This window comes from Pteropus vampyrus, unplaced genomic scaffold, assembly GCF_000151845.1.
Source record: "Pteropus vampyrus isolate Shadow unplaced genomic scaffold, Pvam_2.0 Scaffold41, whole genome shotgun sequence".
Lineage (NCBI taxonomy): Eukaryota > Metazoa > Chordata > Mammalia > Chiroptera > Pteropodidae > Pteropus > Pteropus vampyrus.
In genome coordinates this window covers 3,080,462-3,105,413 of record NW_011888822.1, presented here as the reverse complement: position 1 = coordinate 3,105,413, position 24,952 = coordinate 3,080,462, and the positions used below count along the sequence as shown (strand labels likewise).

General features: G+C 39.5%; 1 protein-coding gene across 9 annotated transcripts in view; it reads left to right on the top strand.

Moving 5' to 3' along the window:
* CADPS (calcium dependent secretion activator) overlaps window positions 1-24,952 on the top strand; it is a 470,394-nt gene that overhangs the window by 284,180 nt on the left and 161,262 nt on the right. For all 9 annotated transcript variants that reach the window (XM_011358441.1, XM_011358442.1, XM_011358440.1 and 6 more), the window contains 3 exons: window positions 3,816-3,927; window positions 11,254-11,393; window positions 22,043-22,109. In XM_011358441.1, coding sequence (XP_011356743.1) covers window positions 3,816-3,927; window positions 11,254-11,393; window positions 22,043-22,109 — 319 coding nt within the window. The remainder of the gene's footprint in view (window positions 1-3,815; window positions 3,928-11,253; window positions 11,394-22,042; window positions 22,110-24,952) is intronic.

Genomic DNA, 24,952 nt, shown 5'->3' with positions numbered 1-24,952 from the left:
ATAATTTCTCCATGGCTGGAAAAAGAAAGAGAGTGTACATTTTCATGACCTTTTTGGTCAGGGATGGGTACTGATAAACCCCGTGGAGCCTCCTAAGAATAGGAAACATTGGCATAAAGAAGCCAGGAGTGGTTTTCACAGTCCAATGACTGTAGCAAGGGGCAACGGTTTCGTGTCAACAGCAGTGACAGCCACCCTCTGTTGCATGGTCCAGCCTCAGTCCAGGCTAAACAGACTGAGGCAGCATTGGACTCAGAGCCTGATTTATGGGGTTGTGACCCATGCAGTTGCATAGACCCTGCACTCAGACGGGACCTGTATTAAGTGTAATGTTCTGCTGTTGCCATCTTGAAATTCTTAATTTGATCTTTAAACTTGTATATGTAAGTGAAATCTAATGGAACAATAGAGCGTGTATTTGAGCAGAGAAAATATTCATATTTATATTTATATTTTGGTAACTTGAATGGCACTTTCTTTGTGCTTTTTGAACAAGAAGCCCCACATTTGCATTTTGTCCTGTAAGTGACATAGCCAGTTAAGATTAGACTGGAGACTTTCTCTTTTTTTCCTGCTCCACTGGGCCAGGTTACCATTTTGAAATCTGATGGATAAATTGGGATTCAGTGGTAACCTAACATCTTGAGGTGAGCCAAGGGTCATGATAGGAAGCCAAAAGCACAGCTGCAGGTCTGGTGGTAAGGAAAAGCAACTCTGTCCAAATGGACAGGGGTTGTCAGGACGGCCCCCAGCAGCTTGAATTCCATCCAGCTGATGGGGTCTTAGAAGCCTCACCCTGCCCACGGTCTGCGTCACGTTTAGCACTTCATGAGCTGAGCATTTCGGAGTTGCAGCAGGAGTCCAGGCAAACTGGGTTAGTGCCTGCTGAGCAGGCCACAAAATCCCTATGAACCACATCCAAGGACAGTATTATGAGGATACAGTGTGGGGGCTTCCCCAAGGCACTGAGATCAAGACCTTTCTGAGGCATCGTGTTAAAGCATCTCATTCCAGAACTCTTGGTTTACAGCAGGAATCTTCCTCATATCCATGATTAAGCATAATAAATGCCTAAAGAGATTAATAGCACAATTAATCATAAATAATAAATTAATGCTCATTTTTTTGCTACTATCGCTAATCATTATTGTTGATAATTATAACAACAATAGAAGCAAGAGCTGTAAAGTAAGAATTAAGAGATTAGCCCGACTTGGTGGCAACTCCCTGTAATAAAGTAGATAAGATCTTGAGTTTCTTCTCAGTTTTCTCATCTGTGAAATGGGAATGATAATAACTGTTTTACTACTTACTGTGCAGTAGGAAGGGTGGCGCGTCTATCTTTCTTATCCAGTACAGGGTCAGATTTATTACGTGCTTAATAGAGGTGTGTTGAAGAGATTACACAAAATGAGTGGTCATCACTGTTACTGGAATACATCCTATCTCTCCTTATTTGGAAAAGAGAAAGTAGCCAAAATTTGTTGGGTTCTTGTCCTGTTCCAAGCCTGCTACTGTTTACTCTGTGAAATAAGGTTATTTTATAGCTGAGCAAACTGAGACACAGGGACATTTATTAATTTGCCTCAAGTCCTGCAATCTGTAAGTAACTAACCAGGATTTGAACTAAGGATATGTGGTCCAGCTCTATGCCTTGTCACATCACCTTTGCTGGGACAAAGGTTTCTTTATCTTAGGGGCTTGCTCCAATTGCCAATGACCAAAATTAAGAACTTCTGTCTCTAATCTAACATTTTGCTGTTGTGTTTGAAGCCTGGAGTTTTTTGTTCTGTCTGATATCCTCGTCCATGTCTTCTCCTTTCTCTATTGTGATTCTTATGTTTCCTCACTATTCTCGCACACACACAGATCACCTTGAATCTGGACCCCCATTGTTCTGGTGATCGCTTGTCAACTCTCTCTAGATCCCTCATGTCTTTGAGTTTATTTGAGAACAACAGTGAGATGAGAAGTCAGATTTCTATAATTTACAAAAAAAAAGAAAGAAAGAAAGAAAGAAAGAAATACAAACAACCAATGAACAGAGTAAAATATTCAGGCCCGCTATTAGTCGAAGAAATATCCATGGAAATGACAATGACAAAATAGGCCAGAAAAAAAAGTAAACAGGGACACTTAATGTGATTTACACTCTCATTCCCAGATAGTGGGAAGACAGTTCCTACCTTTATAAAAAGCGTTTTGGGAATAGGTGAATCAAGCCTTGAAAATATTCATTGATGAGCACAACCTCTGCAGCACTGTAAGAACATCATAATGTTTGCTGACACATGAAGAAATTATTTTTCATCTAGGTCTCTATCCCCAGGAAATAATCAGAAATGAAATCAAAAAGTAATATGTCTCTCAGTCTCAGTAATAGAACAATGATTAAATGAATTATGATGCAGCCAAAAAATATATTACAGTCATTAAAAATCATATTTTAGTGAATATTTTACAGTATAGAAATTGACCACTATAGAAGGCAAAATAAAAAACATCTCTTTACAAAATTACACCTATTCCTGTTTCCTAATCTTGTAAAAGAATATATATTTAGCATCATTTGTTTTTTTAACAAATACTTAATAAATATCTTCTATGTGCTAGGCACTGTGCTAAGTAGTAGGTATGCGATATAAACAAAACATGGTCTCTGTGCCTATGGAGCTTACAGAATAATAGAGGATTCAGCTATTAAACAATTATATAAAACAATAATTAAAAATCTAGTGATTGCTAGGATGGAAAATTAAATAACACGTTCAAGAGAATTTAACACTAGAAACAAATTTACACTGGGAAATGAAATCAAGAGCCATGTTCTCTGGGAATGTGGTGGTTAAAGCTGAGCCCATAAAGGATAGCTAGGTAAAGAGCAGAGTAGGAAGAAGCATTGCCAGCAGAGGGAACCATGCATGCAAGAGTCGTGAAGTGGCACAATCAAGAGGCCCATGACACTGGAGCAGATGAGTGGGAGACCATACCAAGGGGACTGAACTGCATCTTGAGTACAATGGAACAGGTGCCGTGGGAGCGTTTAGGGCAGGGGCTCAGTGCAATTCAGCTGACACGTCCAGAAGATCACACCGATTTCAGGTACAGAGTGGATAGAGAAGGCCTTGTAAGAATAATGATGAGGAACGACGAGGCCACATCTGAGGGGCTCATCAGGGACTCATGTCAGCCCAGCCCAGATGCTCAGTAAGCCAGGCTCCCCGCTGGGGAAATCTAAGACTCAGAATCCCACAGACCGTGAGTGGGGAAGGACATTTACCACATCACTCTTGCTTTTCATGAAGGGCCAAGCTCTATCCATTCTTCTATTCAATTCACCTTTGAATAGAAATGAGGCTTCTTGCCTCCCCACTACCACTGAAGTTTCATTTTAAAGTCAGATATTGGCTAGGACCAAATGAAGCCCTATCGAAATCTAGAACTGCAACTTCCAAAAACTAGGGATTCCAAGGATGCAAGGAAATATTAGTGTTTACCTGGAAATAGTTTGTAGATATGGCAAATGCACGGGGGAGAGTTCTTGCCAACTTGATTTCATACTAATTCCATATGATTCCTTCTAGTGCTCTGTGAAGACCCAGTGGCAACTTTCTGAGCATCTGTCTTGCATTTGCCTAACAAGTTAATTAACACTTTTTGTCATTCTGGCAGCTTTGGAGGGGAGGAGAGGAGGATGTGACACTCAACCCTGCCTCGGGTTAACCCTGCATTCGCCCAGCTCAGGAAGAAGGCAGTTGAATTTAGCATTGTCAAGGCAGAGGTCTCCACACTGATCTCTCTGATTCTGTCCACAGCTGGGGCACACAGGGTGACTTCTCCACGACGCACGCGCTGCCTGCTGTGAAGGTGAAGCTGTTCACAGAGAGCACAGGCGTCCTTGCCTTGGAGGACAAGGAACTTGGACGGGTAAGCACTCCTCATCACAAGGGGTATCCATCACAAGGAGCTCTAAAGTGCGGGCATCCCCAGGTCCCAAGAGACAGCATTACCAAGTACTGATAGACCTGGCTTTGTGATTTGAATCCCAGACTCCACTCTGCATTGCCTTGTGTGACCTTGGGCAAGGAAATCCCTCAACCTCTTCAAACCTCAACTTCCCCCTTCAAATCTGGGTGACCAATAGGATGTATGGCATAAGATAGAGTAGGGATCCTCAAACCATCAAACCCAAACACCAGTTAGAGCAAAGAGTCGCCATGGCTTTTACTATCCTGAAGTGAAATTCTTAGATTATTTAACAAAGCGACCCACCTAACAATTTTTAAATCAACACGACATAATATAAAGAAGAAGTAAAAGGAAATTAATTACTACTAAGATAATTTCAAAATGTAAAGATTCATACACAACTGCACTAGGATACCGAAAGAGGAGTACTTTCCTGGCTCCTCTATGGAGAATCACTGTGCAGTGACAACTACAAAATCCACTGTGGGGACTGGTATATCAGTAAACTGATTTCTCAAATTGGCAATCAAGTCTTGGTAACAAAATTTTCCTGGTTTCTCTGGAAAAGTGCCAAAGATACTTTGAGTGTATATGTGAAAAAGATTTAGGGTCTAGACTCAGTCAATTGTAAGCAAATTTTGCTACCTCCACTCATATTCAGTGAGAATATTCAAAAGTCAGGTGGGGTGCAGGACAATTCCTCATTAGGGAGGATTATCTCACTCCTTGCAGGATGTTTAGTATCCCTGGGTGCCACTGATTCAAGGCCAATAGAGTCCAGTACCATGATCTTTTCAGCCAAAAAAGTCCCCCCAAGTTTTTAAACATCCTGAGGGTTGGTACCAATCTCTTTGTGGACCACCGAAGTAAGAAAGACATGTGTTCCTGCATCTCAGCTATTGACACTGCCCCAAACAGCCAGTAGTATTTTCAGAATATAAGTTGGATTTGTCCCTGGATAGCTTGAAATGCTTCCATCACCTCACCCTGTTTATAATAAAATCTAAACCTTGTAGTGCAACCTATAAAGACTCTGGTGATCGGGCTTCTGCCCACCTCCTCAGCCCATTTGCTGCCACCTTCCTTTCATCCACTATCAAGCATCATTAGCCAAATTTCAGTTCCCCAAATAAACCAAGTTCTTTCCCCACTCAGGGAACTTTCTCTCTGCCTGGTGCACTCTCCCCACTTCCCAGCTCTTTGAAAGGCTACCTTCTTCTCTTCATAAATGCCCATCCTCCTCGGAGAGCCTTTGCTGACTGTCCATTCTCCTTTCATTTGCTACCTCAGCCCTCTGTTGAACTCCTCCACAGAACTTATCACCAATGAGAGAAAGAGAAAGTATTTACAGAAATGTTGGCCTCTGTCTTTCCCACCAGACTATAAAAGCTTCATGAGAGAAGCATAAACTATTTCGTTTGCCACCCTATACCCAGAGCCCAGCACATATACTCTCAATAAATTTCATTTCATACTAATTGAATGCATAATCCCTTCTGACAGCTGTGTGACTCTAGCTAAGACATTTAACCTCTCTGGGCCTCTAATGTTTCATTTACAGAGTAGTAAGAGAATACTCTGAGACAAGCACACAGGCACACACACGTAACAACGCCAGCAACAACACATTAACCATGCTTTCTTTTTTTCTTCCTTTGTGTTTTCATTTCCTTATTCTGGCTTTCATTTATAGAACTGACCTGAAATCATATTACTAGGACCTATGCCACAAATGAGAGTAAAACAAAAAGTAAACAAGGCTAATAGCAAAAAGAGTGCCCTCCAAAAAGGAGGGGGAATGAAAGCAAAGAAGGGGTTTAGCTACTTTCTTTGAGAAATGACAAGTATTCATTTCTGTCCCTAGGGAAAGTAGTGAAGTAGCCTGCCTTTTATTTTTCTTTAAACTTTTTCCATGAAGAATCGTGTCAAGAATCATAAGAGTCTTAGAGACCTAGGATATTAGTATTAGAAGAGACAAGTCCAGGAACACTCTACCTGAGTCTATGGGGGCACTATGGGCCCCAGGAGCCCTTGAAATTGTTTGCAAATGGGGAGGTGGGGGCGAGGATATGCGCATTTTTCTGGATTCACTAGTTCAAAGCATTCACCAGCTTCTCAAAGCTGTTCCTACTCAGAGAAGTTAAAACCACAGGGCTAGTCGAAAACTTTCATTTTATAGATGAGAAAACTGATTCAGGAGGAAGGCAGGAAACTGTCCCACCCCACCCAGTTAGTTGGAGCCCATGCGTCGCTGTACATTCACCACTGGCTAGGTCACTGTCCTAAGAACTTTATGTGCAGCCCCTCATTGAGTCTTCCTCATAACCCCAACGAGGCAGCTACAATCATTACTCTTCCTGTATGTATGAGCACACTGGGGCCAGAGGAGGTAAGTAACTTGGCAGGAATTACGTTGCCTCATCTCCAGGGCCGTTTTTACTACACCTCATTGTTCCATGTAAAAATAAAACCCTCGGCTCTGCTGTTGTGGTGAAGGCCATGAGCTTACCACAGCCCCCACACAGCCATTCATTTCTTAATATGAAATGATTCATTTCTAAATTATTCTTTCCTCCAGCCCCATTATGTATTCCCCTAGATACTAGTTTATACTTCCTTCCCGCAAAAGAAACTTCCTACCAATTGCTGTGGAGTTGGCCCTTGTGCCAGCTGGGACGCCCTCTGCTGGCGACACCTCCACAGGCAGCAGCTGGATGACCACTAAGTCGTCTTTTTTAAAATGAAGCCATTACTTGGACTTCTCTGGAGAGAGTTTCTATGATGTAATTCTTCTCGAGCTTGGAAGGACACAGCCACATTTGAAATCCCAGTGCTACATTCATTCATTCAACAATATTTAATTTGTCCCATCTTTATTATGCTTCATTTTTATTAACCTTTCTAATTGAAAAAATAATTCATACACACTGTAAAAAAATTGAAATGGATATTTAGTGAAACTAATGATCTCTCCCACTTCACTTTAGTATCATTTTCCAGAGGAAAAATTCGTTTTCAATTTGTTGTGCATTCATCCCCAAATACTCTATGCATATTCAAGCATAATATACACAAACGTATGTGCTTACATCACATCCTTTTTTAAAATAAAAGAAAAAGCACAATTGGAAGTTACTGTATACATACTGCTCTGAACTTTGCTTGAAATATCATTGTATTTGGAGATTATTCTATATCAGCCCGTATTGACTTTCCTTATGTTTTCATGGCTGCGTAATATTCCATTATGTGTATATCATAATGTGTTTGGGTTGTGTCCAGTCTTTGGCTATATAAACAATACTTCAGTGAATAGCCTTGAATTTATTTCTTTGCACTTATGTGTGTGTATATACATATATATGATAAATTTCAAAAACAAATTCTGCTGAGTGAAATTTGAATTTTGATAGATACTGACAAATAGTCCCCTGAAGAGTACACACACCAATTTAAACTTCTGCGAAAGGCATGAAAGTGACTGTTTCCCACACCTTTGCCAACACTGCAACATTATCAAATTTTCATGTATCAAATATGATTGTGGACCCACTGTGTCCTGTCATTTGTGCTACCCACAGAGCAAACAGGAATAATGACAGGAATAAATTCTTAACCTCTAACATTTAAAGGATACAGACACAAAAACTAGAACTGACAGAGCAGTGTGGTAAGTGCTCTGCTAGAGAAAGGACACCTGAGAAACAAAGAGCGAGGAAACATAATCCACTTTGGGGTGGGGGATGCTTCCCCTGGAGAAGACGCAGAGGTAGGGAGGGATACATAGGCTAAATCTTAAAGGGAATCAGCCAGGCAAAGGCTCAAGGTAAAACATTTTCCCAGAAGGACCTGTCTGCATGTCCAGGTAACTAAGAGAAGCTGAAGCTGGCTGGTGTGCAGCTTAGTGCACGGGGTAGGTTGTGTTCCCACATCAGCATCACCACATCAAAGCACAGCACACATGGGCCTCAGCTGAGATGATGAAGTGCTTGATTAGCAGGCTGGAATGTCCAGATGAGGTGTCTGGACTGCTAGGGGCTTATGTGCACCCAGAAGGACCCTAATAACTCAGCAAAGCTGACACATATAAAGGAGTCGTCGACCCATCAGGCTCATGGCAGGATGAGAATGAAGATGGAGGAGACTGCAATGACCTCATCTCTTCATCCACCCCGAAGAAGTGGTCTCCCTAGGGAGCCACACGTGGGGGAAGAAGTCTTTGTAGAGAGGCTAGTAATGAGCTGAGGCCATTTGCATTGGTGAACGGACACCATATTGTCAGTGGGAAACCCGCCCAGAACCCATATGGTGGGAGGCCTGTTAATGAGCTCCGGGTGCCCAGAGCGCTGCTCCTACTTATTTTGCCAAATGGGCAGGAGCAGAAGGAGGCCCAGGGCATTGCCTGCTGCTGTTCCGGCCCTGGCTGGGGTTTTTCCTATCAGCCTCCCCGCTTCCTTGCTTCCCAGCAAGTCACCTCTACCTCAACTCTCAGACCAAACTAGCTCAGGAGAGAGGATTGGTTTCACTGGAATCAGCAGCCCTTTCTCTCCATCACCCAAGTGCTGGGGTCACAGGATATGAACCATGACACAGGGTAACATATAGGGACAAGTGTTCTCTTGAGGGGAGAGATCTCCACCACCCGATGGCACCCTGACTTGCTAGCACCAGTTAAGTGAATTTATATCTTTTATGATAGAATTTTAACTAAATTAACCCCCACAAAGTGAATAAATGGCAAAAAAAAAAAAAAAAGATAACTGCAGAAGAGCTACAATTTGAAGACAATACTAGTATTGTAAGCATGGCAAACAGCACGAAAATGGTGGAGCTGAACCTTTCCTGCTAGCAAGAGTTTCGTGAGATAAAAACGAATCATGAGATAAAAACAATGCCAATTTAATTAGATGAGATCAGATGTCAGTCAAGATTTTATGAGATTATTTATAAGATTCTTTGAACTACAGACTTATATCCAGTATCATGAACAATTAGCCTTGCCCTAAATACATGGTCCCTTAAAATATAGCTAATAATAGAACAAAGCCACTACAATTAGCAAGATATTTAAAATATAGTGTTTTGTCTTTAGCTCACTTTTAAGACTTCTATATTTGTGCATTTGTTTTATGATATGTGTAATAACGAATATTTGGGGTCACACCCCAGTGGAGCATTGGTCCATGGTCTACAGTTAAGCCACCCTGAACAAGCCCAATTTCTGATCTCAGAAGCTAAGCAGGGTTGGGCCTGGGAGACCACCTAGGAACACCAGGTGCTATAGGCATAAATTAAAAAGAAATGACTATATTAACATAAAGTAAACATATATAATGTAAAATATATATGGGTATATATTTTTACTGATATTTAAAAATAGGCATATCTGGTTTTATTTCACTTTGCAGATATTGCATTTTTCACACTTTAAAGGTTTATGGCGACCCTGCATCAAGCAAGTTTATCGGCACCATTTTTCCCGTAGGCTCAGATGATGGTTAGCATTTTTTAGAAATAAAGTATCTTTTAATAAGGATATGTACATTTTTTTAGACATTATACTATTACACACTTAATAGACTATAGTACAGTGTAAACATAACTTTTAGATATACTGGAAAACCAAACTGTGTGACTCTTTATTGTGATATTCACTTTATTGTAGTAGTCTAGAACTGAATCTACAATATCTCCAAGGTATGCTTTTATTTTGATTGATATATGTTTATATTAATAGAGTTATAGTTATAGATATTGAGATCATTGTCCAAAAATATTTTACTGACATAGGACATAATCAAAAAAACAACTTTGGCAGACTCTGGTCTAAAATATCAGGCCTTCTTGTATTTCAATTATGTCATAAGATATTGAGAAGATTCTAATTTTGTCATCAGAAAAAAATATATAAATTTTCTTTGATCAGAGAGAAGGCATTTAATGACAAAAAGAAAAGGTCAGGCCTGCGGTTAGGAGTGAAAAATCACCACAAGCCAGGCATATGAAAGTAGGCTGATGTTGCTTTTCTGCCATGGTCTCTTACTCTCTCAGAGCTCTTGATCCACAATCACCCGGAAAGCAATATGTTCCCACTCTCCAAGCTTGGGCCAAGCTTGTGTCATGCCAGGGAAGCTGACACAGCATCCGGAAGGCTAGAGTGTCCTCCCCTAAAACTCTGAGTCCCTCCTATCCCCTCCAGAGGTGAAAGAAGCCAGCCTTCCTTGCACCTGGAGAAAATAGATGCTTTGAAAACAGAGCCAGAGCAACATGCAACAAACCAGGGCATGCTGCCATCACAGAAGCAAATCTTAGCAAGCCCAGCTTTTGTTGTGCCTATATTTAGTTCATGTTCCCTTAGTTTAGGGGCTTTTTCCAAATACTTCATTCCTCCCTAAGTGCACATTCCCCAGATCCCATGTGGCTCCTGAGAATTCTTTCATCTCAAATGCAGAAATGGATTTACTGAGATGTCCCCTCCTTGTTTTGTTCACAGCATCTGAGGTAATGAGATGTCCCCTCCTTGTTTTGTTCACAGCATCTGAGGCAAAAGTCCCAAATCAGAGCACCATCTCTGAAACATACTGGTGAAAAGCATTCTCTAAGAGCTAATCCTTCTTCAAGCTGTGTGTGCTTCCTTCTGTGTCAAGACAGAGCTGGGTGTTGTATGATAAGATGAAAACTGCAGATGAAATCAGGTTGCAATATGTGACTGTCAGCAAGTCCCTTCCCTTCTCTAAATATTACATTTCTTATTCATCAAATAAGGTCCCTTCCATCTTCCCCTGCAGCCTCTGAGGGATTCCTCCTCTTGAAATAGTGGAAGGAATCTTAAGGAATGGGAAGAGCGGACTAGAAGTGCTCTCTAATATGTAAGGATGTTTCTTCCTTTCATACGTCCGTGTCCTTATATGAAGAGAACTAGGAGTGGAGAATATCCTCTGTTCTGGGTTGCTTTAGTATTTCTGAACTTTGGAAATGTACAAAAGCAGGATCACAGAAATCACAATCCTTACTTTTACAGAGTTAGCTAGGGAGAGAGAGGAAGAAAGCAAGACAACATCACTTCTGTCCTCAGACCGAGCCACTTGGCAGGAGGCAGTCATGACTGGTAGGTAGTACTTTGGATTTAAGTCCAATGGCCAGAACTGTACTTCATGTAACTGCCTTCTCTCTGGCTGTGGGACCTGGACAGGACATTCAGCAATCAGCAGCAAAGTCGCTCATCAATAAAAATACGCCCATTATAGTGTTTCTGGCTAAGATGGTTGTCCTTTTTCTCAACAGGTTATTCTCCATCCCACCCCAAACAGCCCCAAACAGTCAGAATGGCACAAAATGACAGTCTCTAAAAACTGTCCTGATCAAGACCTCAAAATCAAACTTGCTGTCCGAATGGATAAGCCTCAAAACATGAAGCATTCTGGGTAAGTGTATCTTCTCTGACTGGCAATTTTGGACACACCTCCATTCATTTCTTTAATTTTTTTTTTAAAAGAAAAACTGATCTTCAGATAATATGTGGAAGGAAATATAAAAGATTCATGAGAGGTTATTAAAATATTTGACTTTGATATTTACAGTTCTCCCTTAGTATCCATAGAGGACTGGTTCCAAGACCTCTACAGATACCAAAATCCATGGATGCTCAAGTTCTTTATATAAAATGATGTAGTGTTTGCATATAGCCTAGGCACATCTTCCATATACTTTAAACCATCTCCAGATTACTTATAACTCCTAATATGATGTAAAGACTATAGAAGTAGGTGTTATACTGTATTGTTTAGAGAATAATGTCAAGAAAAAAGTCTGTACATGTTCAGTACAGCCACAGCCATCATAGGCCTAACTACATAGTACACATCAGCAACAGCTAATGATTTTTTCAAATATTTTTGATCTGCAGTTGGTTGAATCCAAAGATGCAGAGTCCACAGAAACAGAGGGCCAACTATACTATTGCTTCCTCAATTCTTATGATTACTGTATTTGTATTTGTGTTAACTGTCAAGATAGAATCATTTTCTTCTCCTTTTCTAATAGATTTTCAGTACAATTTAAAACCTTCCTAGAACATGCTAGGTGATTCTGATTTAAGAGATTTTATTGGCTTCATATACCCTCTCAAAGACATCCAGATCTTTCAGACTGTATAAATCAGTCACTCACAACTTCATTAATGACTGCGTGCAGGAGGTGTGAAGGTTTGCCACTGGCAGCCTTCAAGCAATTCAAATTGAGTCAGTTTTAGTGTGCAGTGTAGCATTTAAATAAATGGCCAAAAAATAGAAAATGTATGACCAACTCCAGTTTCTTAAGATTCGAGAGGAATGACCAATCAATTAGTTTCATTTAGGATAAAAAGAATAGGTAAAATATAGTTTTATTTTACAGATCAAACCAACGATTTGTACAGAAATGTTTACTGACAGCTGGGTATATGCTGAGTGATGGCCTATTAAACAAAATTGCTTGGACCCTACTATCTCAAAAAATGTGATCACTTAGGGAAGAGTTCTGCCGTATAACCCTGAATAGGGAGATATTTAACCAACAGAAGGGAATGGATTGGTTTTTCAAGGATTCTACAGGTTCTATTTGCAAACCAACTATCATTCTGCTTAAACCCTCTGATCAGTAAAAATGTCTCATTAATTTTCTTTGGGGTATGTGTTTATGAGAGAACTTAAAGTGGTAAAACTGACATGAATACTGAGATTGGTTATGTATTAGAAGTTTGGAGAACTCAGAAACCCAGTACCAGGGCCTAGCCACTGATTTGGACAGATTTAAACAGAAGCCAGTGAGGGATCCAGGACATAAACATCCTGGTTTCAAGACAAAGTGTTGGAAAATTCTGTTAGTTTTCCATAGCACAGAGGAAAAGATTCTCCATCTGTAGCAAAACACTGACTTATAAATCATAAATAATCAGTAAATATTTGCTAAAGGAACCAGAGCATGAGTGAATAGGACAGCAAAAGAGAGAAGTGAAGAGAGTAGAGTAGACCAAAGAGAGAGAACAAAAATATGAATGAAAGTATTTGTCCTCAAAACTGCTTTTTAAAAAAATTTCCTTAAGAGGATCTATTGAGATGTTATTTTCCCCATTGCACAAATTCCTGCATTCTCTTCATTTGCTCTGTTGGAAATTGAACTAACTGGTCTGAATTCAATAATTTTTCTATTGATTTATTTGTAAAATTATCAACATATTTCAGACAACCTTGACCCTACAGACAACAGAAGAAATATGTGACTCAAGTCTAACAGGTTCCATAGCAATTTCATATCACTAGGCTGCCATTTAAAAATTAACCCTGCCGGGAAATATACCAAGAGGTCCTAGAACAGCTCTGGAAAGTGAACAATGGATGCCTTAATATAACACTGTCAGCCCCAGTGTGGCCTAAATCAGGAGTGAACAACCTTAGTTGCACAAGGAATGATTCAGGAAAAATAGAAATGTTTATGAACTGCATTTTTTTTTTTATTTAAACTTTAAGTAGCTATATTGAGCTCCATTGTGTGGAGAAAGGGGATAGAAATATCAGAGCCATCATAGCTTAGAGAATTGGAGAGAAAAAATTTTTTAAGAAATATGGCTGAGGTTATAAATTGTATCCACTTTAATGTTTATTAAAACATAAAAAGAATATCAGAATTACTCCTTGTTGGTGGGCTGTGGTTCCTCAAATGAGCCACTGAAACATTCAGAATAACTTCCTTTATTGAATAGAAAACATCAGTAAGAAAATCAGTACTGCTTTTTGGTCTTAAAACATTAGTATTTGTCATATTTGAGAATTAGCAACTCCTCTGTGGCTTTCTAATTTTTCATCTTTTACATCCAAATGGTGTTTTAAGTTCAGGAAGTGCATTCACATACATTATCTCATTTCATTCCTGAAACAGCCTCACAAGGATTAGGTATTATTATCCTCCCATCTTAATAAATTGCCTCTCCCTTCACCAAGCTGCTCAGACTTAGATTCTTAGAGTCATCTTTGACATTTCTCTATCTCTCTCACCCGTCATCTCATCCATCATCAAATTCTCTTCACTGCACCTTCAAGGTAAATCCAGAGTTCAACCTCTCATCACTTCCACATCACCATTCAAATCCAAGCCTCCATTACTTCTCCCCTTCACTTGTCATGCTTGCCTCCTAAGCAATCCCCCTGCTGTCCTTGCCTTCCTGTAGTCTATTTCCCACCCTGCAGCCACTTTTGTAAAACACGAGTCAGATCCTACCACTCAAATGATTCCCCATTTCATTCAGAGTAAAAGCCAATGTTGCTGCCATGGCTACGAGGCTCTATCATATGAAGACTTCACTACCTATCTGACCCTGATCATTGCTTCAGACACATTGCTTTCTTACTCTTTCCAAAGACTCCAAGTGCACCCCCACCACAAGCCCCTTGTCTCCACTGTTTCTTCTGCCTTGAATGCTCCTTCCTCCCACCCAGATGTCCATATGGCTCACCTTGATTTCTGCATGCCTCTGCACCTTATCAGAATGCCTTTCCTGGCCCACCTGTGTCCTTCTTCATTTTTCTTACTGTGCTTTATTTTTTACCAGAACACTTATCATTGTCTCACATATCATATAATTCTTTGTTTATTAGTTTGTTATCTGTCTTCTCCACTAGTCTATCAGTTCTTTGTCAGCAAAGACATTTGTCTCCTTTGTTCAAGGTAGCTACTATAAGGCCTGGCACATAGTAAGAGCATACTAAATTATTTGTTGAATAAATGAATAAATGAGTAAATGAATCCCCACTTTAAAAATAAAAAAACTGAGGCTCAGAGTGGTAAAAAGACTTGCCCAAGTCAGAGTAGGCCTCAGAGCCAGGTCTAGAATTGTTTCAGTTCAACCTTAACAGTGCACCTGAAACTTAAACTCGATGAACCACGGACCAACAACCGGGAATAAATAATAGTATTTCTGACTTTCCTTTATGTTTTAAGAAAATGCAAAGGGCATACAGTTAATAAGTGTCAACCATGCTTCTTAAAATTCCCTTTCCTCTTCCATTTTCTTAGCTGTGCCACTACTTTAGACTTCTTGTTCTTCAAAACCATCACACTCCTGTCTCCTCTCGCTATGTCTCCAAGACACCATTCGTATTAGCGATGAATCCCAAATAAGAATACTTAGACTGGACTAACCAAATATTCTTTGGATTCCCTTTTATCTTCCTTATTGGTTTATTTTCCATAAATGTCAATTAGATTTAGTTGGTTGATGAAATCTTCTCAATCTTTGATTTTCTATCAATTATTGATAGAGCAATATTGCAATCTTTGATTATAACTGTGGACTTGTTTATTCCTCTTTATAGTTCTGTTCATTTTGCTTCATATATTTTGAAGTTCTGTTTGTTAATATTAGATGCATGCACAATTAAGATTATTATGTCTTATTGATTAATCGACCCCATTGTCATTATGAAATGATCTTTTCTTGGCCCTAAAATTTACTTTGCATGACAAAGTAAATTTATTTTAGCCACTCCAGGTTTTTAAAACACTAATGTTAGCATCTTAAATTCTTTTCCATTATTTAATTTTTTTACCTATTTATGGCTTTAGAGTTAAAGTACAATTCTCATAGGCAGCATAGAGTTGGGTCTAGCTTTTTAAATACAACCTGAAAATCTCTGCCTTTTAATTGGGATATTTATTTAGCTTATTTATATTTAATGTGATTATTGATATGATTAGGTTTAAATTAAATTGCTATTTGTCTTCTTTTGTTCCATCTGATCTTTGTTTCCTTTTTCTTCTTTTATGTCCTTCTTTTTAATTAATACCTTAATAATTTTATTTTATCTTCTTTATTTTATTATTATATATAAATGCCAATTAGGTCAATGCCTGAAATGTAACTAACTACCACTTACTAACTAAAGGCAAGTTGCTTAACCTCTCTGGACCTCAATTTTGCTTGACACTACCACTTACTAACTAAAGGCAAGTTGCTTAACCTCTCTGGACCTCAATTTTGCTTAGCATAAAATGAAGGGAATGATAGTGTTTGCCCCTATAGAGTCCGATACATGGTAAGAGCTATAAATACAGATGAGTCGGTGATGGTTGTCATCAATGTTGTTTGGTTTCATCCATGCTTTACACTTACCCTCCACCCACACTTCCTGCTGGGCTAATGCAAGAAGATTGAGGCATCTGGAGTCTTAGTGCCCTCCTTGCTCTCTTTCATTCCCCAGAGAAGGGAGAAAAGCCTCCGGATAGGAACCATGGGTTTTGTCTCACTGTGACTGCTCTCCTTAGAAGAAATACTCATGAAGAATTTCTGGCAAAAAAAAAAAAGTCTGCCTGATTATCGCTTGTGATGGGCTAGACACTAAGGTGGCACAGGGACACAGGGAGCACAAATGCCTCACTCTCCACCTCAACCAGAGCGGCACCAACTCCTCATTTCTAGATTCTTCAGTCATTTCTGGCTCCATAGTCCTCAATATGAAACCTCAGCATCCCTGGTATCTATATCCCTCTCAGACATCTTGACTCCTTTGTAAGGTGTTCAGGGGCAGGTGATTCTGGCAAATGTCCTGAAGGGGGCACATACTCTTCTCCCTGCACTGGATTCTCATCCTCGGGCATCCTAGGAGAAGATGCACAATAAAAACTTTCCCCATGAATAAGCTATTGAGCAGCCATCACATTCATGACTTAGTGCTAAGTACAGAAGGTATTTAAAAAATAGAGCTGAGATACTACTTCATTTACATTCACAAACACCACATGAAGGACAACTGTCCCTTTTTAGGTACAGATGACACCCTGGATGCTTCCCTGCCAAGTAGTTCCATGGCAGAGGGACACTGAGGCAAGGGAGTCTTCCATGAATTTGATTGAGATTCAAGGGACTTAAGCTGAACCCAAGAGCATCGTCCTCATCTCTTTTTGGTCCTTTGAATTCACTCTGGACTCTTGTATAACTAAAACGTCCCTAGCGCATGACAGGGATGTCAGTGACCCACTGGCATGGGTTTCACGAAAATGCTACAAGAAAGGATACATTAGAATCGTGATGCAAAATATGACCTGGAGATCTAAACCCAAACACGTGTACCTTACTTGATTTCCCAATCAATGCGTGCCCAAAAGCTGAACATAAATTGAAATAAAGAATCCAAAGGTGAATCCTTTGCAAAATTGGTAGTTACATACTCTTTATATTAGGGCTATTATTTCTACTAGTAGTACTACTACTAATAGTCGTAGTAAGAATGTCAACAAAAAACAATGATGCCTAATAGTATCAAGAACTTAGTCTGTACCAGTTACTGTGCTAACCACTTGACATGCATCATCTCCATCAAACCTCACAACTGAATGAAGTAGATCCTATGCTATCCCCATTTTACAGCTGAGGAAACTGAGGCACAGGGCAACCGAGCCAAAGAACAGTTAATGACAGGGTCAGAATTCTCGCCTAGGTATTTCCACCCTGAGTTGAGATATAACCACTAGGCTAAACTTCTGCTCACTACACTAGAACACTGATTTATGTCTTCATAAATCCAGATTTCCACATTTCTAGATGGCCCAAAGAGAGAGTTGAGGACCACTAATGCCCACACAGATAGATTTGTCTGTAGCGTGATGAACTAGAGATGGAAAGCCACCTATGATGGCAATGACAGAACTTCCATCTGCTCCAGGTACTTCTCATTCTGTTTAATGAGCATGTTTCAACCAAATAAAATATAGAGCCAGAGCTGACTAGACAGAAACAGTACATTGTAGCCCTCAATTTTTCTCAAATTCGACATCTTCTGGTATGTGCCCAATTAGCAATAAACTCTAAAGAAAACCTCAAAGGAAAAGTCTCTCCTTCATGCAAACCAACTGATACTTTTCAAAAGAGTGTTGTTAATTTTTCTCTGATCCCACTCAGTTTTTCCATTAAGAAGCCTTTCACCAGAAATCCTCTCTGTTCAGTTAGAATAGCAATTCATGTTCTTTGTTTTAATAAAGAAACCAAAGTTTGTCATCTAGACTGGGAGGAAGAATAGCATGGTGAAGAAAGCTCTAGAACCAGGTAGTTCTGGGTTTAAATTCTGTCTGTGGCATTCATCAGCTGTGGAACCCTAGAGAAGTTACTTGAACTTTCTGAACTTCAGTTTCCTCATGAAAAGTAGAAATAATAGCATAATGGCATACCTAATAGTGTTTACTTTGTGCCAGATAATGTTCTAAGCATTTTTATTTTATTAACTACTTTACTCCTTGTAAGAATCCTTGAAGTAGGTACCATTAGTATTATTCCCATTGAACAGATGAGAAAACTGAGGTAGAGATGAGCCTAGTAACTTGCCCAAGGTCACACATAAACCTAGGCAACATGGCTCCAGATTCAAACTCTTAAGCCCTCCAGGTGGGTATAATAAATTCACGTGAAGTGCTTGGCATAGTGCAGAAGACTCGTAAAACTTCACTAGGTGGTAGCTAGTATTTTCATTATGAGAGAAAATTAATGATGCAGTATGAATTACATTCTGCGGATACCAGTGAACTCCTTTCCCTACTTCTATTCTCATCAGTTAAAACTATAAACACCTTAGATGTAGTAGCTATGTTCATTGTTTCAAATCTCTTTATGTGGATTAAAGTTAAGGGGAAAGAGAAAATGGGTAGGAGCTGCCAGATATAATTCCCGAAAAGTATGGGACTGTTACAAACTTACCAGCCATTACTAAAATGCAAAACCTTTCACACACTTCTTTATTTGACCTTTTATTTTATCTATGTACATATGTCTAAGCAGACTTCTCTTCTCATATTTAGCTGTTATTTACTACAAGTAATGATATGCTTTCCTCTGTAAACAGAGATATTTTATAATAAGGCTTACATTTATTGTGTATCTACTTCCCACCATGCCTCATGCTTATACTTTCCAAGCATCATCTCATTTAATCCCCACAACAACCCTGGCCCTGTTTTCCAGAGCACCAAGAGGTTAAGCACCCTGCCCAACACCTCGGACTAACCAGCAGAGCTAGAACTAGAAGGCTATCTCTTAAACAGTACAGGCCAATAACCCTCTCTTCTTGTCCTTGGCCAAACCTTCCTTGGATGTCCATTTCTGCCATGAATATGTTAATATACTATTTCAAGAAAGTTGAGGACACTGTCTAGGACAGCTAGGTGATCCATGTAACAATAGAGCTGATCATGTTAGCTTTAGAACTGATGAGTTTATCAGCCAGCCAACCATTTCCATGTCCTCAACCTTGGTCCAGCCACCATCCTCTCTCTCTTGTCTGTACCATTGTAACCATCTCTAACTGTCACCTTGCCTTCTTTCTTGCCCCTTCCATCGATAACGCATTCACCACCCAGCAGCCACTGGGATCATTTTAAATAGAAATATAATTGTGTCACTCCTTTGCCTAAACCCTTCCCTAGTTTTCCATCCTTATTTAAAATGAGTGTATTAATGATTTGATGTACCCATTTGAAAGATCACTCTGCCTGTGGGTAATGAATGGCATGTAGGGTCAAGAGTAAAAGCAGGGAGACAAATTAGGAGCCTGTTGCCATGGGCCAGGCAGCCATGATGGTGGTTTGACTGGGTAATAGCAGAGGAGATAAAAATAGATGGAATATCTTTTGGAAGAAAAACTTGGCAATGCACTGCATATTTTTATGCAACATTTTAAAATCTCATCAGAAATCTTTATAAAGATCACTCTGGTTTTCCAAGAACATGACATTCAAATCCAATTAAAATATAGCAAATATTTATTTACCACCTACCATAGACATTTGACCCTTCAACAATGCCCTGGTTAGGGGCACTGACCCCTGCGCAGTCGAAAATTGACATATGACTTTTAACTCTGAAGTCAGCCTTTCACATCCGCAGATTCAATCAAGGTTGACGTCCACAGGAATCCAAGATTGAAAAACTGCTGTTGGGAAGGTGAAAATACTATTTTGGTCCACTGTAGATTGAATCTGTAGATGCAGAATCTGCAGGTGTGAAACCCACGGATATGAAGAGCTGACTGCATTTATTTTTTAAAATCTTCATATAAGTGGACCTGCACAGTTCAAACTCATGTTTTTCCAGGGTCAAATGTATAAGAAATTAGGCTAGTAAATTAAAAAGAAGGTCCCATGCTAGGAATTTAGAAAGAAGGTTTCTTCCCTCGGGAAGTTCACAGTTTAGTTGATATGATAAATATAAAAGCAAATAAATTATTGCTACCAGCAGAATTTATCTGTGGGGCCCAGGAGGTGATGACATCAAGGTAAAGATTTAAACTTAGGAAGAAGATGAGTTCTAACATCGACATCAGAAGCAGGGAGAAGATATTCCAGGCAGCATAACATGTGTGAAGTTATGGAGGTGTAAAACTTTATGGTGTGGTCAGTAATTGCAGATAATATAATGTGCTGAAGCTTACTCTAAGTTAAGCAGGGCCAGAAAATGAAGAGAGTTCGAGGCCAGGGCAAGATGCTGGATTTTGTCTCTATAAGCTAACATTTCCCCGAGTGTATACATACCACTAGTGGTACACAAGATCATTTACTGATATACAGACAAGCACGTATTAGTTAAGTAGTTACTTACATATTTTAATGTGTTACATAATATATAATCATTGTATCGAGGCTACAATATAAAATTGTCTTGCAAAATAAATCTATTCATGTAACATAAGTCAATTTAAAGAAAAACATCAAGTAAATCATAGATTAGGTGGACAAGTATGGGATAAATCATGAAAATGGAATGTGAGTGGCCAAAGTTTGGGGATCTGTTCATGTAAACAGGACAGAACCACTGAAGGGGTTTTAGCAGGGAAAAAGCCATGATAGCATTTGCAGATGATAGAATCTATCTCATGACCAGGAAGATGAAAATCATTCTGGTATCCTTGAAACCCACTAAGAGTTTCCCCTGTAGTTTTTCACAGAAGCAAAAACATGCACTGAGACTGAAATAGTAGAGGTCTGATGTGAAAAGACTGAGCAGAGTGAAGAATTTTGCAGGAGGTAAAAAATCAACTGCGGTTGATAACTGATGAATGAAGATAAGGAAACAGAAGGACCCAGGATGACTCCCCAGTTTCTGGCTTAAAGATCTGAGTAGATTTTGGCCACCAGCCATCCCAAGAGCCATTGACATTTGTCAAACAGTATAAATTTTAAGTGGGTGTATTCTTCTTTATGTTCCAAAATGAAACTGTCTGATTCTTGGTGAGGTTAGGATTTAGAAGTTGTCCAGTTGGTTTTGATAGCAGTTAAAGCCATTTTAGGAACTTGATTATTTGAATATATTTGAGTATGACCAGATCTCTTCTTACTTGGTCCAGTAGAGCCTGAAAACCACCAGCCTCACTTCCTTGATCAATGCCAGTTCAGTATGTAACAATCCACAAGGCCAACGGGATAATTCATGAATGAATTAGTAACACTGATCTTAAAATCTCCAAACACCCTTGATCTGTGCCTCTGTAATTCTTAATCCTCCTTTTTATTTTATTTTCTGTATAAAGATTAATTTCCATCAACAGAAGAGCACTTGAGGAAAGGGGGAAGGGTAGAGGGAGGACTTTCTATGTGGACTTGAAATTTCTCCCCTGTAATATTCCTGCATTTGACAGATCACAGCAAAAGAAAGTGAGAGTAGATTTTCCTGAATGAGACTTGACAAGAGATAAAAGAGTTGGTAGTTGTGAGATTTAGCACTCTTTTTTCTCTCTTATACAACACCTTTCAGGGGTTTCCCTACCTAAAAGACATTTGGCACTTATACAAATTAAGTTACAATGTGACATTTTCCAAGGTGCTTTCTGGAATCAGTCAAAGAATCTAAGTCAAGTCTGATAATGACCACAACCCCATCTATAAGTGGAAGTGAACCTTGCCTGATGTTTCTTAGCCTGAGCCACACAGTTCCAAAATCTGCTGTTTCCGAGCCACGTGCATTTCCTGGTTTATGAGTGCCAAGCTTCTCGGTAAAGTGCATTAAACAGTGCACTCGCACAAGCATTAATGCAACTCTGGTCTTTCTCTTTTCCCTTAGGTATTTATGGGCCATCGGTAAGAATGTCTGGAAGAGATGGAAGAAAAGGTTTTTTGTGTTGGTGCAGGTAACTCTTCAACTCTCATATCAGTTTTAAGGATTTGATAGGATTAATTAATATTTTTTAATTGAGGTAAACTTACCTGAAGTACACAAAGCTCAAGCATTCAGCTCAAGGAAGTTTTGTCATGTTGTATATCCCCGCAACCACCATTCAGAGGGATACAAAACATTTTCAGTATCAGGATGCTCCTTTGCGCTCTTTTTCCTATTTTAATATCACTTTAAATTTTTTTAAAATGATGCATGCTCATTATTTTTTAAATTCTGACAATATAGGATTATATAAGGTAAGTGGAAGTGAACTTCCCCCACCCTTGTCGGTGATGGAGGACCCCAAGGAGGGAGCAAGCATGTGCCTGTTTAGGACAGTGGGACATTGACATTGTTTTAGAAGAATCTGCTATTTCTAAAGGCACTAAGATACTCATTATGGAAAAACTCAGAATTTACTTGGAGTTTTTACATCTATTTTATTGTTTAGTATGTTTGATTTTTAATCGCCTATAGGGGAGCATTCCACTATTCTTGATGCCCGGGGCTTCCAAAGTCTTAACTGACCTTCTATAACTATATTTAACCTCCTGAAACACATCTTCTCAAATGTTTCTTTAAGAAAAAAAATTTTTCCAGAAATAGTGGTACATGCCCTTGAAAATCCTTCCTTTTTTCTTTCTTTCTTTTTTTTTTTTTTTTCTTTTTTGGTTTGTTTGCTTTTTGCATCAGGATTTTTCAGTTTACAGAGGAATTTGCCATTGCCTCATTTAATTTGCAGATTCCACTAGAGCATGTAAACTATAATTCAATTTGCAAAAAGTTAATTTATGCTGTACTCTGAAAGACGTCATAAAGTGAGTCAACTTGTAATTTAGTGACTAACAGAATATTTATTATTGGCTCTAAGCGCTGACTAGTATTTAAATCACTATCGATTCTGAAACCTCACTATGAGGCAACTGCCTCTTAGATCTAAATGGCCTTGAAAGTTCTACCAACCCTGAGCTTCTAACACCAGACTTTCTATAGATCTATTCACGTCTCTACCGCTAAGGCAAAATGCCTTTCTCTGGTTGTAAACAAGACGTTATCTTTGCTTTTGTGATTGCTACAGAGTACAACAAAACCTTAAAATAAATTAGCCAAAGGAAAACTTTGGAATTATGCCAAACACCCAAAATAATCCATGCTAAGCCACGGAAGACATTTGATCCTGAGATCATTTCCTCAGACTAGCAACTGACCAATATTTATTGAGCATCTACTTTGTGTGAAGCACATTGATAAGTCATAGAGAAAAACTATGAGGTCCAGCCTTTATTTCCAGAAGAGTATATATTAGAGTTCTTTATATACAAACAGCAGAAACAGACTCAAGCTAATTCAGATTTTTTTAAAAAAATATATTGGAAGGCTCTTGAGGTAGGTCATGGATTGTTGAAAAAGCTGAATGACTAGTCCTTGTTACAAACAGGACCCAGACAAGTTCCAAAAATTCAGGTGGCAGGAACCATGGCCAGTGTCACTGATGTGGTAATGAGACAAAATTGGCTCTGACTATTTTCTATCTTTGCATCTCCACTTGAGGGCCAAATTTGAGAGAGAGAGAATTGAGTTGGTCACACACCCACCTTTTAGCAGGGGCAGGCCATGGCACTTTGATTAACGGTCACACTGGGTTGTGTCCAATACAAAATCAGGATGTCATTATCAGAAGGAGAAATGGATGCTAGGCAGGCAAAAACAGCTGATGTCCATTCTTAAGAGAGCACAATATAAATGGAGAGACAAGATACATTGAAAGAAGCGATGCTAAAGTATGGATGGATCTCCCCTTCAGTACTCTCACCGGCATAGCAGCCTCTGTTAGAATTACTTATGAGTCTCTCTGGCCTCCCCCAATAGACTATATGCTGTTTCAAGGCCAATTCCGTTTCTGATTCATCTTGGTGTCCTTCTCTCTTTCTCCACCACACACATACACATCCTCCTGCTCAGTGTGTGGCGTGGGCATGCAGGAAATATTTGGTGGAAGAAAGAGGAAAGGGAAGAGAGGAGAAGAGCCCAGGCAATGCCTTGAGTGGTTCTGAAAAAGGAAAGATCACATGGCCTGGAGAATGACCACTTCCCAGAGGAAGTTGAACAAGTGGCCCTCTCACCAGGATGTGGTCTCACCCTTCTTCTCTGAGGCAGCCAGTTATTGCTCTGCTGCACACACAACTTTTCTCTGAGAACCTTTAAAATGATGACGTACTTAGGAGAAGTAGCTGACCTCTTACTTTGGAAGAGATTTTAGCAGGGGCACGGAGGGGATCTCTTCGGGAAAAAAAAACAAGAGGAAATGTGCCAAAAATATCGATGAAGCCATGTCTGTACAATATGCACTGGGTGAAAAAGGAGAAAATGATGGTTTTAGGCCATACAACTAGAACACAAATGCTTTAGGGCCTTCACATTGAGGCTTCTACCAAGAGAATTACACAGTAGCTAAAAAACAAGCTCTGCTCACGTGTGAAAACCGTAAAAGGGGATAAGCCATCTAAAGCTCAACATCTTGCCTAGGAAGGCACAAGAATATGAGGATTTCATGAGATGTTTCACATACATGTGATGCTCATTAACTTTAAAGAGCCAGTGAGATGCTTTGGTTACATCTATCTCCCAGATTAAACCTGTTTCAACCTAAATCAGATGCCTTACATCCTTGGTGGCCTGCAGAATGACATGAGAGCCCGACCATCACAAATATAATGGAAGAGCAAAGATGAGAACTCATGTCTTCTGTTTCTTTTCTTGCCCTGTTCCCCACAGCAACGTCTAAAGGCAATTTTGGGGGCCTCCCTAGAAAATACT